General features: G+C 45.2%; 1 protein-coding gene across 1 annotated transcript in view; it reads left to right on the top strand.

Moving 5' to 3' along the window:
- LOC139448618 (von Willebrand factor A domain-containing protein 8-like) overlaps positions 1-15782 on the top strand; it is a 69102-nt gene that overhangs the window by 19768 nt on the left and 33552 nt on the right. Inside the window, exons 17-23 of the mRNA XM_071230182.1 lie at positions 5206-5321; positions 8457-8673; positions 10687-10835; positions 12596-12671; positions 13084-13219; positions 13353-13472; positions 15392-15597. Of these exons, the coding sequence (XP_071086283.1) occupies positions 5206-5321; positions 8457-8673; positions 10687-10835; positions 12596-12671; positions 13084-13219; positions 13353-13472; positions 15392-15597 (1020 nt within the window). The remainder of the gene's footprint in view (positions 1-5205; positions 5322-8456; positions 8674-10686; positions 10836-12595; positions 12672-13083; positions 13220-13352; positions 13473-15391; positions 15598-15782) is intronic.

Below are 15782 nucleotides of genomic sequence, written 5' to 3' on the forward strand. Positions count from 1 at the left end.
GGCGCCTCGTGCGCTCCCGGCGCCTCTGATGTCTCGGCGCTCCCGGCGCTCCCGGCGCCTCTGATGTCTCGGCGCCTCCGGCGCTCTCGGCGCCTCCGATGTCTCGGCGCCTCCGGCGCCTGTGATGTCCCGGCGCTCCCGGCGCCTCCGGCGCCTCTGATGTCTCGGCGCCTCGTGCATTCCCGGCGACTCTGATGTCTCCGCGCTCCGGCGCCTCCGCATCCTCTGATGTCTTCGGCGCTCCCGGCGCCTCTAAGGTCTTTGATCTCATGATCTTCGACGCCTCTAATGTCTCTGGCGCCTCTGACTACTCCGGCGCCTCAAGAGTTACGGAAGAAGCGCCTATGATATATCCGGCGCCTAAGATGACCTCCGGCGCCCAGATCAACAAGCTTTATCAAGCTCAGATCAACGAGCCGACTATACGATCTTCTACTGCGGCTTAAGGGGCACCATCGGCAATCGCCTCCCCGGCGCCACTGCCCTCTTCTCTTGCTGCCGTCTCATAACTCGTCACACGGAGAAGCATGGTGAAACAACTGTCGCCGCTCCTGTCGCTACTCTCCCGTCGGTCTTCGGGATCGTGACTATCGTTCTACTTCGTTCCTGGGTGGAATCTTTTCAACCAATAGACAGTTGGTCTGATTCAACTTGCCCACTGAGACGTTATCCATAATCCCGTCGTTTAAAGCGCTATGATTCCGGAGAGATGACCTGCGGGTTTCCATCGAATCAGAGCGTCATGTGAACAGCGTCTGTATCAGATTCGACGACGACATCCACTTACAAAGAGTTTACTTCGTCGACATCGCCGACACCAACGCTGTTCTACCCTACCCTAGCGCCAGCGTTCCTGAAAGAGACTCTTCCTCGGCGCTCACCGGGTTTTCCACGACGCCCATGGGGTTCCGTGTTTTATCGCAAAACTCGGGTACACCACTTGATCGTCTCTCACGCAGTTCATTGAGGATTGTCTGTGTGTGGAGTTTGCACCTCAGTTCCGACTCCAAGGCGGTTTTCTCGGCTACTGCGCAGTGTGATTTACATGTCACGTGTCAAGTACTCGGACTGTCAACAACTCCGACCGGAATTAGGTCAACTTACCATGGCAAGGGGTGCCATGTATTTCTACAGATTGGTTTCCATGTCTACCTGTACGCTTGGTGCTACCACTCAACCAGGCGCCTGTCGCAGTCCATCCATGCTCGGATGTTGGAAACAATAGACCTCCTCTACCAACACGGCTGTCACGAGGAACCTTGTTTCATCAACCCTTCGCTGTAAGAACGATAGCGCCTATAGGCGTTCAAGGGATGGAAAAGATCGCCTTCCTTCGTCCGGTTTGATCTTTTCGACTACGACACCTTCCTATCTTCCGCCTTGACTACCGGACACAGTGTCGATTTGATACTTAAAGTCCCTCGGCCGTCCCAATGACCCCTGTTGCATACCTGCCTCGTATCGTGTTGTCGTCCTCCATCGTCACCTCGATATAAGAACAGGAGTACTTATACGCCGCTTCAGGGATGAAAACGATCTAATTACTTCGTGCAATGGCCATATTGCCTCGACTTCCTACTACCCGGTTACGTCGATGACCCGGCGGTCGATTGTGAAGCTGGTTTACTTCGTCTACTTGAGGTTGGCTCGCAGGCGATCACACCTTTTTCCGAATCGTACCGACGGTACGCAATCGCAGACCCCTGTTGCTGACTACCTCCCCTGCCACCTTGTCAGTGGCTAGTGGCCCACACCAGCCCACATTGTGACCACCTGTGATCCAGAGATCAACACCATTGGCACAGCAACAGCCTCGAGATAAAGGCTTATCCAGGACGTCGCTTGCTGACAGTGCTTTCTCGGTCACGCCCTGTTGATCGTGTCCACTGACGACGTCACCGTAGTGTGGTGTTTGCGGACCCAGAGTACTCGCCCCTCTCCCGGCGCTACAAACTCGACCGGCGCCCCCGAGAATCACCATCTTCGGCGTTCCAGGCGCCTCAAGCTCTCCGACGCCTCACGCTCTCCGGCGCCTCGGGCCAGAATATGTCAAACGGTCGACACCCCAACCCTAGTTCTGTTTGCCTCATATCTGAATGTGGCCAGCTGTCGTCTTCCATTCCACCTGTGCCGGATACGACCGCTGTGGCAGTCGAAGCCTTCCATCGTTCCTGAGAAGGATTACGCGTGTACGCTTTTCCGACTCCGGTTCTCCCTCCCATGGTTCTTCAGAGATCCAGGCCACTCGACCCCTGCCATTGACTTTGGTCTCGCCTTATTGGTCAGCCAGAAGTTGGGTTATCGACCTCCGAAACATACCCAGAGACAACCCCTGGAACTTCCGGTGTGGTCCAACCTTCTGCTCCATCCACACGGTCTGTTGCCACACCCTCATACCCGCATGTTATCGTCTGCACGCCTGACACACCTGCAGAAAGCCAAGGGCTATTCGGCTAGAGCGACCAAGGCTATTGCTTCAGCCCACCGTCCATCTACAGGGGGACTGTATGCTGATAAATGATGCTTGTTCCAGGCATTTTGTTCTGACAAACACCAGGATCCGATGACAGCGTCACCGCAGATCCTGGATCAGTTCCTTCTGTACTTGCGTAGCACCCGTCGGTTGAAGGGCTTACCACCCCCACACACCTGGTCGCCATCTACTCCGTTCTGGCCATCCCGGACGATCGGAGAAAGACGAAAATTCCCGACCTACGGGCCTGGCTGCGCTCGTTCAGTCTTGAAGACCTGAAGGCCAAGTTCGGACCGCCTGCGTTGGATCTGAATGTGGTCTTCAACGCCCTTCGAACCACTCCCCTCGTCTTCCTTCTACGACCTTAAGTAGAAGACGGGTGTTTCTACTGGTTTTGACTACTGCCGCTCGAGTCCATGTTCAGCACGCCCTCGACGTCTCCCGTGCCCGGTTCGAATGCGGTACCTAGGGCGCCGTTCATCATGGACCGTACTGGGACGTCAGCGTAAAGACTCAACTCCCAGGACAGCCTGATAGATAATTCCTTGTCCCCTCCCCCCTCGTCCAGGGTGGGTGCCGAGGATGAGGATGAGCGTCATTATGCCCAGTAAGGGCACTGAAGGTTATTCTACGATCTAAAGACTGCCGCAAGTCTAGGAAACACCTTTTTCTGCCGGTCTCCCCTTCGTCGCAGTCGTTGGTCAGCCGGAATACTTTTCCCTGTGGCTCCGGACGGTCATCCTTAAAGCTTATGAGCCGCCGGATTGGACCCTCCCCCCAAAGGCTATCACCTGAAATAAAATGAGATCAGGGCGATCGTATTTACACTGGTTCTTCACGGTATACTGTTCCATCCAGTCGTTCAGGGAAGCCTGTTCGTGGCGATCGGACACCGCCTTCACCAACCGCTACTTCCGTGATGTAGCCTTGAAAGTTGTCGCCGGCGTTCACAGTTTTGGTCCCTGGTTGTAGCCCAACAGGTCATCTATCTCCGACGCCACTGATTCTCCGATACCCTGAGCGGGGCCCGTCGACCTCTCTGGTGTTTATCACCCCAGACGAGACGGATCTCTTGCGTTCCGCATTCGCTCTTAGGTCAGTTTTAGTTTTGGGTTACCCGACTCATTCTATTGCTGTCACCTATCCGGGTTTTACTTTTTGCATCAACTCTCATTTCCTGACGACAGGAATGGTAGTAGATGTGGACACCGGCGCCGACGCCAACGCCGCTGCTTCTCTGATACCTGAGCGGTGCCCGTCGACCTCACCGGTGTTCCTTGCCTCCAGCCTAGAGGGCTATCCTGCGTTTCGCATTCGCTCTTGGGATTGGTCGTAGATTTTGCCGCCGACGCCGCTGATTCTTCGATTCCCCGAGCGGGGCCCGTCGAACTCTCTGGTGTTTATCGCCTCAGATTAGAGGGCTCTACTGCGTTTCGCTTTCGCTCTTCGGTAAGTTATATATTTTGGCAACACGCCTCATTGTATTTCGGTTACCTATTCGGGCGTTTCGTTTTTGCATCGACTCTTGTTTCCTGAAGACAGGAATGGTCGTAGATGTTCCGGTCATCACTTGTATGCGGTGCGGATTCATCGGACCTTGACGAGGGTTTAATATGGTTCACATCTGCAGGTATGCCCACCGGCCATGCCGTCTGATAAAGATGCAATACGGAGTAATGCAGGATAAGTTAAAAAATTTAGTAAAATCTAAATATTTTTTACATTTGTATACTTATCCTGCATTACGAAGTCTAAGTGCCCTCCCTTTCGCTACGCTACCTCCCCACGAAGTTTCAGATGTTATGTTTAAAGCAGTTATGTGTTTTTGTGTGACGTCATGACTTCCGGGTCACGTGCCGACTGTGAGAGGGCGCTGCCTCCTGAGCTGGTTGGGACAACTTTCTTCAGCAGCTGGATCTCACACAGTTCGTCACTCTGTCAAAGACAGCAGTAAATGCAATACGGAGTAATGCAGGATAAGTATACAAATGTAAAAAATATTTAGATTAAAAACAAAAAAACAAGTACAGCGGTATACATCAGTTCAGGAATTGTTTAATGTATTTGCTATTTTGTTTGAATTTTTTTGATTTCTGAATTTATTTTTGATTTCTGAAAATATAATGTGTAACATTGCTGTCAAATTAACAAATCTTTCTATTGAGAAGTACTTAAGGAGTGTACTGTACTCACAAGATTTAGGATGTACTTTTTGTGTATGATGAAGTATATTACATACTTCTTGGATTTTATGCCTTGGCTTCTTCTTCTTTCAATATTCTCTTACTGTTGTGTCATTGTTTCATTGTTGCCTCATTGTTGTGTCATTGTTTCGACATTGTCTCATTGTTTCATCATTGTCTCAATGTTTCATCATTCTTTCATTGTTTTATCATGGTCTCATTGTTGTCTCATTGTTTCATCATTGTCTCATTGTTTCATTGTTTCGTCATTGTCTCAATGTTTCATCATTCTTTCATTGTTTTATCATGGTCTCATTGTTGTCTCATTGTTTCTTCATTGTCTCATTGTTTCATCATTGTTTTATAAATGTCTTTTTGTTTTCTTGTCTCATTGTTGTCTCATTGTTTTATCATGGTCTCATTGTTGTCTCATTGTTTCTTCATTGTTTCATCAATGTCTCATTGTCTCAGTATTTCATCATTATTTCATTGTCAACCATTGTCTCATTTTTCTATTCCCTGTATCACCCGGCCAACTCCATGTTTCAGATACAATCTATAGCTGCCTCCATGTCCACCCGCCAACTGCTCCGTGTTGCCCGGAGTCTAGCTCAGTATCCCAATGAGGACTTGTATGGCATTGTGCAGAAGGCCTGTCTGTCTAGGTAAGGGTGTAGATGCCATGGGATTTCGACAAGAATATGTTCCCAGTGTCACCAAGGAGAACTAAGATCTGATTTTAATGAGATTGGTCATAAGAGGTAACAAACGGGATCTTGGTTGATGCTTGTTATCATATCCCAATTGTGTGGATCGATGCTCATGATGTCAATCACTGGATTGTCTGGTCCAGGCTTGATTGTTTATAGACCGCCTTCATATAGCTGGAATATTGCTGAGTGCGGTGTTAAACAACAAACATAGAAACAAAACACAAATAAACACTGTTACTTTAAATGTCTATCCAACAAGTAATGATGCTCTGTCACAACACAAGCTGCCTAGGAGATATGCTTATGCTGTTTGTTGTCTGACGCCGCACTCGGCAATATTTCAGCTATATGACGGTGGCTTGTGAATAATGAGGACCAGACAAACCATTGATTGATATTGTGAGCAGTGTCCCATACTGTGGGGATATGATGACACACAATGAATTTAAAGATCCTGAATACCCCGATCAATTGCCTCTTACGACAAGCATAGATCGCTCAGTAGCGATTGCCTCTTACGACAAGCATAGATCGCTCGGTAGCAATTGCCTTTTACGACAAGCATATATCACCGGTAGTGATTGCCTCTTACGACAAGCATAGATCACCGGTAGTGATTGCCTCTTACGACAAGCATAGATCGCTCGGTAGCAATTGTCTCTTACGACAAGCATAGATCACCGGTAGCAATTGTCTCTTACGACAAGCATAGATTGCTCGGTAGCAATTGCCTCTTACGACAAGCATAGATCACCGGTCGTGATTGCCTCTTACGACAAGCATAGATCACCGGTAGTGATTGCCTCTTACGACAAGCATAGATTGCTCGGTAGCAATTGCTTCTTACGACAAGCATAGATCGCTTGGTAGCAATTGCCTCTTACGACAAGCATAGATCGCTTTTTAGCAATTTCCTCTTACGACAAGCGTTCGATTCCCGACATGGGTACAATATGTGAAGCCCATTTCTGGTGACCCCCGCCGTGATATTGCTGGAATATTGCTAAAAGCGGCGTAAAACCATACTCACTCACTCACTCTTACTACAAGCATAGATCACCGGTAGTGATTGCCTCCTACGACAAGCATAGATTGCTTGGTAGCAATTGCCTCTTACGACAAGCATATATTGCTCGGTAGCAATTGCCTCTTACGACAAGCATAGATCACCGGTAGTGATCGCCTCTTACAACAAGCGTAGATCACCGGTAGTGATTGCCTCTTACGACAAGCATAGATCGCTTGGTAGCAATTGCCTCTTACGACAAGCATAGATCGTTCGGTAGCAATTGTCTCTTACGGCAAGCATAGATCACCGGTAGCGATTGCCTCTTACTTCATGCATAGATTGCTCGGTAGCAACTGCCTCTTACGACAAGCATAGATCGCTTGGTAGCAATTGCCTCTTACGACAAGCATAGATTGCTCGGTAGCAATTGCCTCTTACGACAAGCGTAGATCACCGGTAGTGATTGCCTCTTACGACAAGCAGAGATCACCGGTAGTGACTGCCTCTTACGACAAGCATAGATCGCTTGGTAGCAATTGCTTCTTACGACAAGCATAGATTGCTCGGTAGCAATTGCCTCTTACGACAAGCATAGATCACCGGTAGTGATTGCCTCTTACGACAAGCATAGATCACCGGTAGTGATTGCCTCTTACAACAAGCATAGATCGCTTGGTAGCAATTGTCTCTTACGACAAGCATAGATCGCTTGGTAGCAATTTTCTCTTACGACAAGCATAGATCGCTTGGTAGCAATTGTCTCTTACGACAAGCATAGATCGCTTGGTAGCAATTGTCTCTTACGACAAGCATAGATCGCTCGGTAGCAATTGCCTCTTACGACAAGCATAGATCACCGGTAGTGATTGCCTCTTACGACAAGCGTTCGATTCCCGACATGGGTACAATGTGTGAAGCCCATTTCTGGTGACCCCCGCCGTGATATTGCTGGAATATTGCTAAAAGCGGCGTAAAACCATACTCACTCACTCACTCTTACGACAAGCATAGATCACCGGTAGTGATTGCCTCTTACGACAAGCATAGATTGCTCGGTAGCAATTGCCTCTTACGACAAGCGTAGATCACCGGTAGTGATTGCCTCTTACGACAAGCAGAGATCACCGGTAGTGATTGCCTCTTACGACAAGCATAGATCGCTTGGTAGCAATTGCTTCTTACGACAAGCATAGATTGCTCGGTAGCAATTGCCTCTTACGACAAGCATAGATCACCGGTAGTGATTGCCTCTTACGACAAGCATAGATCACCGGTAGTGATTGCCTCTTACAACAAGCATAGATCGCTTGGTAGCAATTGTCTCTTACGACAAGCATAGATCGCTTGGTAGCAATTGCCTCTTACGACAAGCATAGATCGCTTGGTAGCAATTGCCTCTTACGACAAGCATAGATCACCGGTAGTGATTGCCTCTTACGACAAGCGTTCGATTCCCGACATGGGTACAATGTGTGATGCCCATTTCTGGTGCCCCTTGCCGTGATATTGCTGGAATATTGCTAAAAGCGGCGTAAAACCATACTCACTCACTCACTCTTACGACAAGCATAGATCACCGGTAGTGATTGCCTCTTACGACAAGCATAGATCGCTCGGTAGCAATTGCCTCTTACGACAAGCATAGATCACCGGTAGTGATTGCCTCTTACGACAAGCATAGATCACCGGTAGTGATTGCCTCTTACGACAAGCATAGATTGCTCGGTAGCAATTGCTTCTTACGACAAGCATAGATCGCTTGGTAGCAATTGCCTCTTACGACAAGCATATATCACCGGTAGCAATTGCCTCCTACGACAAGCATAGATCACCGGTAGCAATTGCCTCTTACGACAAGCATAGATCGCTTTTTAGCAATTGGCTCTTACGACAAGCAAAGATTGCTCGGTAGCGATAGCCTCTTATCACACACAGAGATTGGTGATGACCAATTTTGCCTTATGAGAAGAATAGGCTGCTGGGGACCAATTTTATCTTATCAAAAAGCACAGGTTTTCATGACGAGCATAGTTTGCTGGGGTCAGTTCTAACCCCGACTGCCCACATGGTTTGTTTAGGTTCCTGCCTCGTCTCGCCCGCCAAGCCCTGGATCAGACTCTGGACTCCGCGGGGATACAGCCCCTGAAGCCCGACCACTCAGTGGCATCCTTCGAGACATCAGTGACGTGCGAGGTGCAGGGGGACACGCTGCGTATTGGCAGCACCACGGTGCCGGTGTATAACCCACAGAACAGGACCAAAGTCCCCGACATCCTCTTCTATGAAAATCAACAGGTAGGATGGACCACTGTTTGAGATTTGACAACAATATTTATCATTAAGACCACAAGCGTATCTGACTAGGTAAGACAGGAGTATATTCATATACTCATGGCACAGAGTACAATTATTGTTCAAATACTGTAAATCGTGAAATTAATGGGTCTACAGAAAAAAATGCGACCACTGGACCCTAGCCAAAAATGCGACTCAATATGAATGCTACACCCCCTCCTCCCAAGCATCAGTGGATTTCTGTCTAATGATGTCCTCAGTCAGGTTTAGAATCCTCACCTTAATCCAACCTTACATTGATCCAATCACACACCAAATAGCACCGCTTATTAGCGCTGAGTAAAGTACTTCCGCAAAAACAATACATGCACGTTTATATACTTTATATACAAGCGCTGCTCAATAAACAGTGGTATGGAATACATAAGCGTATGTCTAAGTTGGTATTTTTGCTATCCAAAATGTATTATTGTTGATATAAGTGCGATGTTTAAAAATTTGAGCAAAAACCATTCGCATTTTTTGCATTTAGTTCACGCTCGTGTTAATTTCAAGATTTACAGTATGTTTTAGTCATACAAGTTGAATACATGTTAAATGAGTAATGTACATGTCAGTTTCTAGCAAGGATTCTTTGACATTACTATAATGAGCTAGAACCTGTGGTTGAGATATTGAATCATTTGTCAGGATTGAGTATGTGTACCCCCCAATCTTTGTCTAAATACATGTAAAAACACTCGGTGATATCCAAACATGAGAAAATGCACATGAGAATAGCAAATACCTCGCCTCAGAAACCCAGTTTTGTTCACCATGTTCATCAAAGCTTTTAACATTATCGGTATATAAGATGAGGCTAAAAAAAATAATAGTCTTGGTCCTCAGGCGCCACCTGCATCATCATAAAGTCTGCCGCATTTTTTGTTTTTATTTCAATTTAAAAAAATAAATATATACAAATCCTAATACTTAAACATAATGCACCAAAAAAAATTAAAAATGGAAACAAAAACGAAACTTGCAATGAACTTTATGATGATGTGGGCGGTGCCTGAGAACCAAGACTTATATTTTTTTTAGCCTAACAGTCTCACCCAGTACTTAATCTATTAGTACGCATGACAATTTTGGTAAAAAGTTGGTAAAAAATATATCAGTTATTGGTTTTTTACAAGTTTCACTTTTTCATTTTGAATCATGCCAATGATTGATTTAATGTAACATGAGGTAATGTAAGAGTGTTTCTATTGTAACCATAGTAACGGGATAGAGAATCCACAGCAAAGAAACAGAGGCTGACTATGATTGAAATGACAGAACCTAATTTACTAGCCATGCTTTCACGTACTGACGGGGAAAATTGTGAACGGTAGAAATAGTGAAGATTTATGTTTAGTGCTGTGGTTAGTGATTTTTTTTCTCAAAATATCACCAAACACATGACACTCTACAGTTCTTGTGTCTTCCCATCAGTATATGTAGATAATCTCAACCTCATCTCAATTTGTTGATGTGAAAGGACATGAGATCCCAAACCATGATGATGTCACAATGGTCTGAAATGCATGGTGTGAAAGCTAGTTCTGTATGATAGGGGCGGTCGGGTAGCCTAGTGGTTAAAGCGTTCACTCGTCACGCCGAAGACCCGGGTTCGATTCCCGACATGGGTACAATGTGTGAAGCCCATTTCTGGTGTCCCCCGCCGTGATATTGCTGGAATATTGCTAAAAGTGGCGTAAAACCATACTCACTCACTCACTCTGTATGATAAATCAAGATATACCATCTAACTATGAAGTACAGCTTTATGCTTGGCTGAAGTTATTTGAAATTGGCCACAGGTTAATAGGCTGCAGCAATTGTAAAAGATTGTACTGCATCTGTCCTTGTGGCACAATCTCCATGGCAACATACCAGAGGTCATTTTGACCTTCAAATCAACATTAAACCCACCTGATTGCTTTGGACTATCTCCATGGCAACCATCTCCATGGTAACGTGATGTTGCAGCACCTGTCTGTGATGGAGGACATGTTGAAGGACTTCACACTGGGGGAGCACCTGCTGTTGGTGGGGAACCAGGGCGTCGGCAAGAACAAGATCGTGGACCGCTTCCTCCAGATGCTGAGTCGGCCGAGGGAGTACATCCAGCTGCACAGGTACGGAGGGAGGCGACACATCAACACAAGACCCCTGAAGATTCCGGGGTAGAATAGGTCTTCAGCAACCCATGCTTGCCGTAAAAGGTGACTATGTGTGTCGTTAAAGGCGATCGGGTGGTCAGGCTCGCTGACTTGGTTGATACATGTCATCGATCCCAAATGCGTGGATCGATGCTCGCGATGTCAATCACTGGATTGTCTGGTCCAGACACAATTATTTTACAGACCGCCGTCACATAGCTGGAATATTGCTGAGTGTGGTGCTAAACAACAAAACAAACAAAAACATCAACACAGATTAGTAGCCGAGTGTGTTACTGTATCATAAAAGATATAAGAATCGGTTCTCAGGCAACTTTTGAAAATATAGTGCAGACAGGCGGTGTTATTTTTTGCTGCTTGTTCAAACTAGTATGTAACCAAATAAACATTTATGTACCATCAAACTGGGAAAGGGCCTCCCTACATAAACAAGCATACAAACTCCTATTGCGGCCATGACCATAACCGATATGCCCAGTAAAGCAGTGCACATGTAAAGGGAAGTAACTCTGTGCTATATTAGATTGCATTGTTTTTAAGTATTAGGATTTTTTATTGGTTTTGAAAATGGAAATAAGAACGAAACGAGTGGCAGACTTTATGATGTTGCGGGCGGTGCCTGAGTAGGAATAAAAATGTTTTATTCAAGTCTTTGGCGATCTATTGTTTCTGTATTGTAAATATCATATACAAGTAATACAGACTCTATTATGTAAGCTTTTGGCAAGGATAATGTCTTTATCCTATAATGTCATTCTTAAATTGATGGATGTTTAAGATGTAATTTCACTCACTGAATCGTCTTTCGGAACCGTGTATGAATACAATTTTTGAGTGAACCACCCAATTCATACTTCAGTGACTTGCAGCCATGCTTGTCGCCGTGAGTCAGGACAATTTTGCATGCAAGAAATAAAGATACCGTACCGTACCCAGGGCGCTCTCAAAATAAGAAATAGGGGGCTCTTATTAGAATGTTATTTTGGTGGAAAAAAAACAGAGTTGAAAGATAAATTTCGTGGTTTATGCTGACAGCCTGAAATGTTTATATACGACAGATATATTTTTCCAGAATTTAATTGCCCATACTTAAGGGTATATATAACACACGAGTGCGTATTATACAGCAATAAATAAGTCTTGTGTACATTGATCAGTCGGAAGGGGTGCTAATTGGGATTGTTCACAAGCCAATATATTAATAAATATCGCCGTGGGCACTTATTAGAGCGTGGCGCTTATTACATGGAATACGGTAAATAGGGTCCAAGTTGGAGGGTACACTATATATCCAGGACTCACACTGCTATAACACCTGGATCCATTGCTGTAGTTCTCGCGATCTGTGAACTGAGATTTACCGTATTCGACGTAATAAGCGCCCCGCTCTAATAAGCGCCCAGGGCGATATTTGCTAATATATTAGCTAGTGAACAATCCCAATTAGCACCCCTTCCAATTGATCAATGTACACAAGACTTATTTATTCGCGTATAATACACACTCCCCTTACTTATGGGAAATTTAATTCTGGAAAAATATATCTGTCGTACATAAACATTTCAGGCTGTCAGCATAAACCACGAAATTTATCTTTCAACTCTGTTTTTTCTCACCAAAATAATATTCTAATAAGAGACCCGTATTCCTTATTTTGAGAGCGCCCAGGGCTCTTATTACGTTGAATACGGTATGTTGATTATTATCTTTGACAGAGACACGACTGTTCAGACTCTCACGCTGCAGCCCACTGTTCAAGATGGCATCATTATATATGAAGACTCTCCACTGGTAAGATGGCAGTCCTTGCATGGATCATTCAGATGTTAGGAGGGGGCACAGGTGGCCCAGTCGTCTAAGGCGCCCCAATTCACTGTGTAGAGTTGCGTCCCTTGGGCACGCCAGAAACCTATGATTATGTTTCTAGGTTTGTCAGCATCATACTCGTGCTCATGGGTCTTACCGAAGTGGTAAACGTCTGAGACCTGCATCACTTCGGGCTTTCCTCCCACATTAAGCTGACACGCCGCGATATAACTGGAATACTGTTAAAAGTGGTGTTAAACCCAACTCACTCACTCACTCACTAATATTACGTTACAGAGCTCCACATAAGCTCCATTTGTGTAAAATATGCCAAATAAGGTCATGGTTTTGAGCATTGGGCACAAATCATGAGAACATTTTATATCACGCGTTGTAGGTCAAGGCCGTGAAGCAAGGTCATGTGTTGGTTGTGGATGAGGCAGACAAGGCTCCCACACATGTGACGTGTGTGCTGAAGACGCTGGTGGAGTCTGGGGAGATGCATTTGGCCGATGGCAGGAGGATTTTGTCAGGTGAGACATCAAATGATCAGACCTGTCATTGCAATCCGCTCTTACCATATATTTGCCAACCAGAAGTCTACACTAACCTTCCAATTTAACCCTTGAAGTTCCAACTGGCTCACTCTACCTGTTGTCTGTACAGCCCGGACAGGAATGGCCCCCTCCAGCAGCGTGATCGTGGCTCACCCAGACTTCCGGATGATTGTCCTGGCAAACAGACCTGGCTTCCCCTTCCTGGGAAACGACTTCTTCGGTGCTATGGGTAAGTTTGTTTGTTTGTTTGTTTGTTGTTTAAGGTCGCACTCAGCAATATTCCAGCTATTTGACAGTCTGTAAATAATTGTGTTTGGACCAGACAATCCAGTGATTGACATCATGAGCATCGATCCATGCAATTGGGATATGATGACATGTATGAACCAAGTCAGCAAGTCTGACCACCCGATCCCGTTAGTCGCCTTTTACAACAAGCATGGGTTGCTGAAGACCTATTCTAGCCCGGATCTTCATGGGTGGCTATGGGTAAGTAATCAAAGAGTCAAATATGATATAACCCAGAACAGATTCTGTGTATGGTGGTTTAAATGTCAGCTGAATTTCACACACGAGTAATTGCACAAGCAAATTTATAACAAAGGGTTGAGCTAATCTACGCTCAAAAATAAATGTCATTGTATCCCAATGGCATTGATAGGTGTTCATGATGTCAGTCACTGGATTGTCTGGTCCAGACTCGATTATTTACAGACCGCCGTCATATAGCTGGAATATTGCTGAGTGTGGCGTTACACAACAAACAAAGAATCTTTACTTATACCAACATTTGTTGTCAGAGCTCGGAACTCAAACTGAACAAGCAGTGTTAAAATTAAAGTTTAATTTTCTTTTAAGTTTTAGCAGTTTTTAGTTTAGGCACATGATTCATCACCATAGGTCCGATCTGGAAGTAAATTCACCATGTCCATCTTGCTCAGCACAAGGTGTCCATTGCTCATGAGCTTGAAATAAACAGCCAATCAAAATGCCTCTTCAGATTACGATTTCGGCATAGACCTACATTCAAATTTGTGGCCACGTACGAGTGACCCTCTATATGTAATCAAATCAGATGACAGTTATACATGAAAATGTGTTTTTCTGAATATTTACTTTACTTTATTTTCAGTACTTGTAGGCCACGGGCCTTTTTGTACAGACAAAATACAATTAAGGTGCAAACAGTATAAGATATAGTACACATCTCTTTGTTTTTTAACAAAAGCAGTTTTAACATAACTGCACATTATACATGTTGGAGTATTTGTGTTCTTACAGCATTGGCATAAAACAAGTACTTTGCCGTATTCATATTGATAATAGGGTCTTGCAGTGACAGTAGTGTATTAAACTTCAGAATATTTGGAAAGATGTAAAATTTAGATTTCTGAATATTATAACATGGGAGGGAAGACTTTTCTGGTTGTATTTGAGATGGCAAACAAGTTCGAGTTGAGCACTGGTGACATCAATCTTTGTCTCAATTATGAAAGAACAGTGTGTTTTGATTGGAGGGCTTTTTTCAATCTCATTCAAATCAGATCTTAGTTCTCGCTACCGCTATACAAAGATCTGAGGACATCCCATTACGGGTCATGTCAGACCCACCTTGCGCAAACTTTGACCGACCAAAGGAATGACCATTCAGAAACCAGCTTTCTCGTGCTTTACAGCATAAATTTCAAATTGGCGACTACGCTTCGAAACATATTTTGACAAATTATCGATTTCAAATTTGAAACCTGAACAAAAAAAACCATTCTGGAATGACTAATAGATGGTCTAGAATGTAAGGATTCAGTCGTTAAACCCGTAACTATTGTTCAGAATACCCCATGTTAAAGTTTTCGAGATTGAATGATTAGAAATCACATTCCGACTGTCACTTAATCTGGTAAGCGACACACTGATTGGTCGGATGAAAGATCGTTCTGACGTGACCCCTAATGGGATGTCTGCAGATCTTTGTTTAGCGGTAGCGAAAACTAGGAACTGATTTTATTGAGATTGGGCTTTTTTTCGCATCACATAATTTCGAAAAAGATTTGGTGGTGATTAGGCCTAGCGTATATAATACTGAAGAGTAGAACATCCTGAATTATTGAGGATGGATTCATTTCCCTGTTTCCTCTCTGTTTTGCGCAGGTGACATCTTTAGCTGTCACGCCATCGACAATCCAGACATCGAGTCGGAGATGGCGATGTTGAGACAGTACGGGCCGAGCGTGTCGGAGGGGACACTGCGGAAGTTGGTGATGGCGTTCGGGGAACTACGTGACATGGCGGACCAGGGTCTTATATCGTACCCCTACTCCACCCGAGAAGTTGTCAACATGGTCCGGCATATACAGGTATCTTCTAGAACTACTTCAGCCTCCTGGGTGGTGGGGTAGCTGAGTGGTCAAAGCGTTTGCTCGTCACGCCGAAGACCTGGGTTCGATTCCCCACATGCAGAGCTCCAGAAAAGCTGAGTTTCTGCGTAAAATACGCATCAGAAATGCAGAAATACCCAGTAAAGTAAAATCCAAGCGTATCA

This window comes from Haliotis cracherodii, unplaced genomic scaffold (assembly GCF_022045235.1).
Source record: "Haliotis cracherodii isolate W230 unplaced genomic scaffold, xgHalCrac1.p SCAF_7, whole genome shotgun sequence".
Classification (NCBI taxonomy): domain Eukaryota; kingdom Metazoa; phylum Mollusca; class Gastropoda; order Lepetellida; family Haliotidae; genus Haliotis; species Haliotis cracherodii.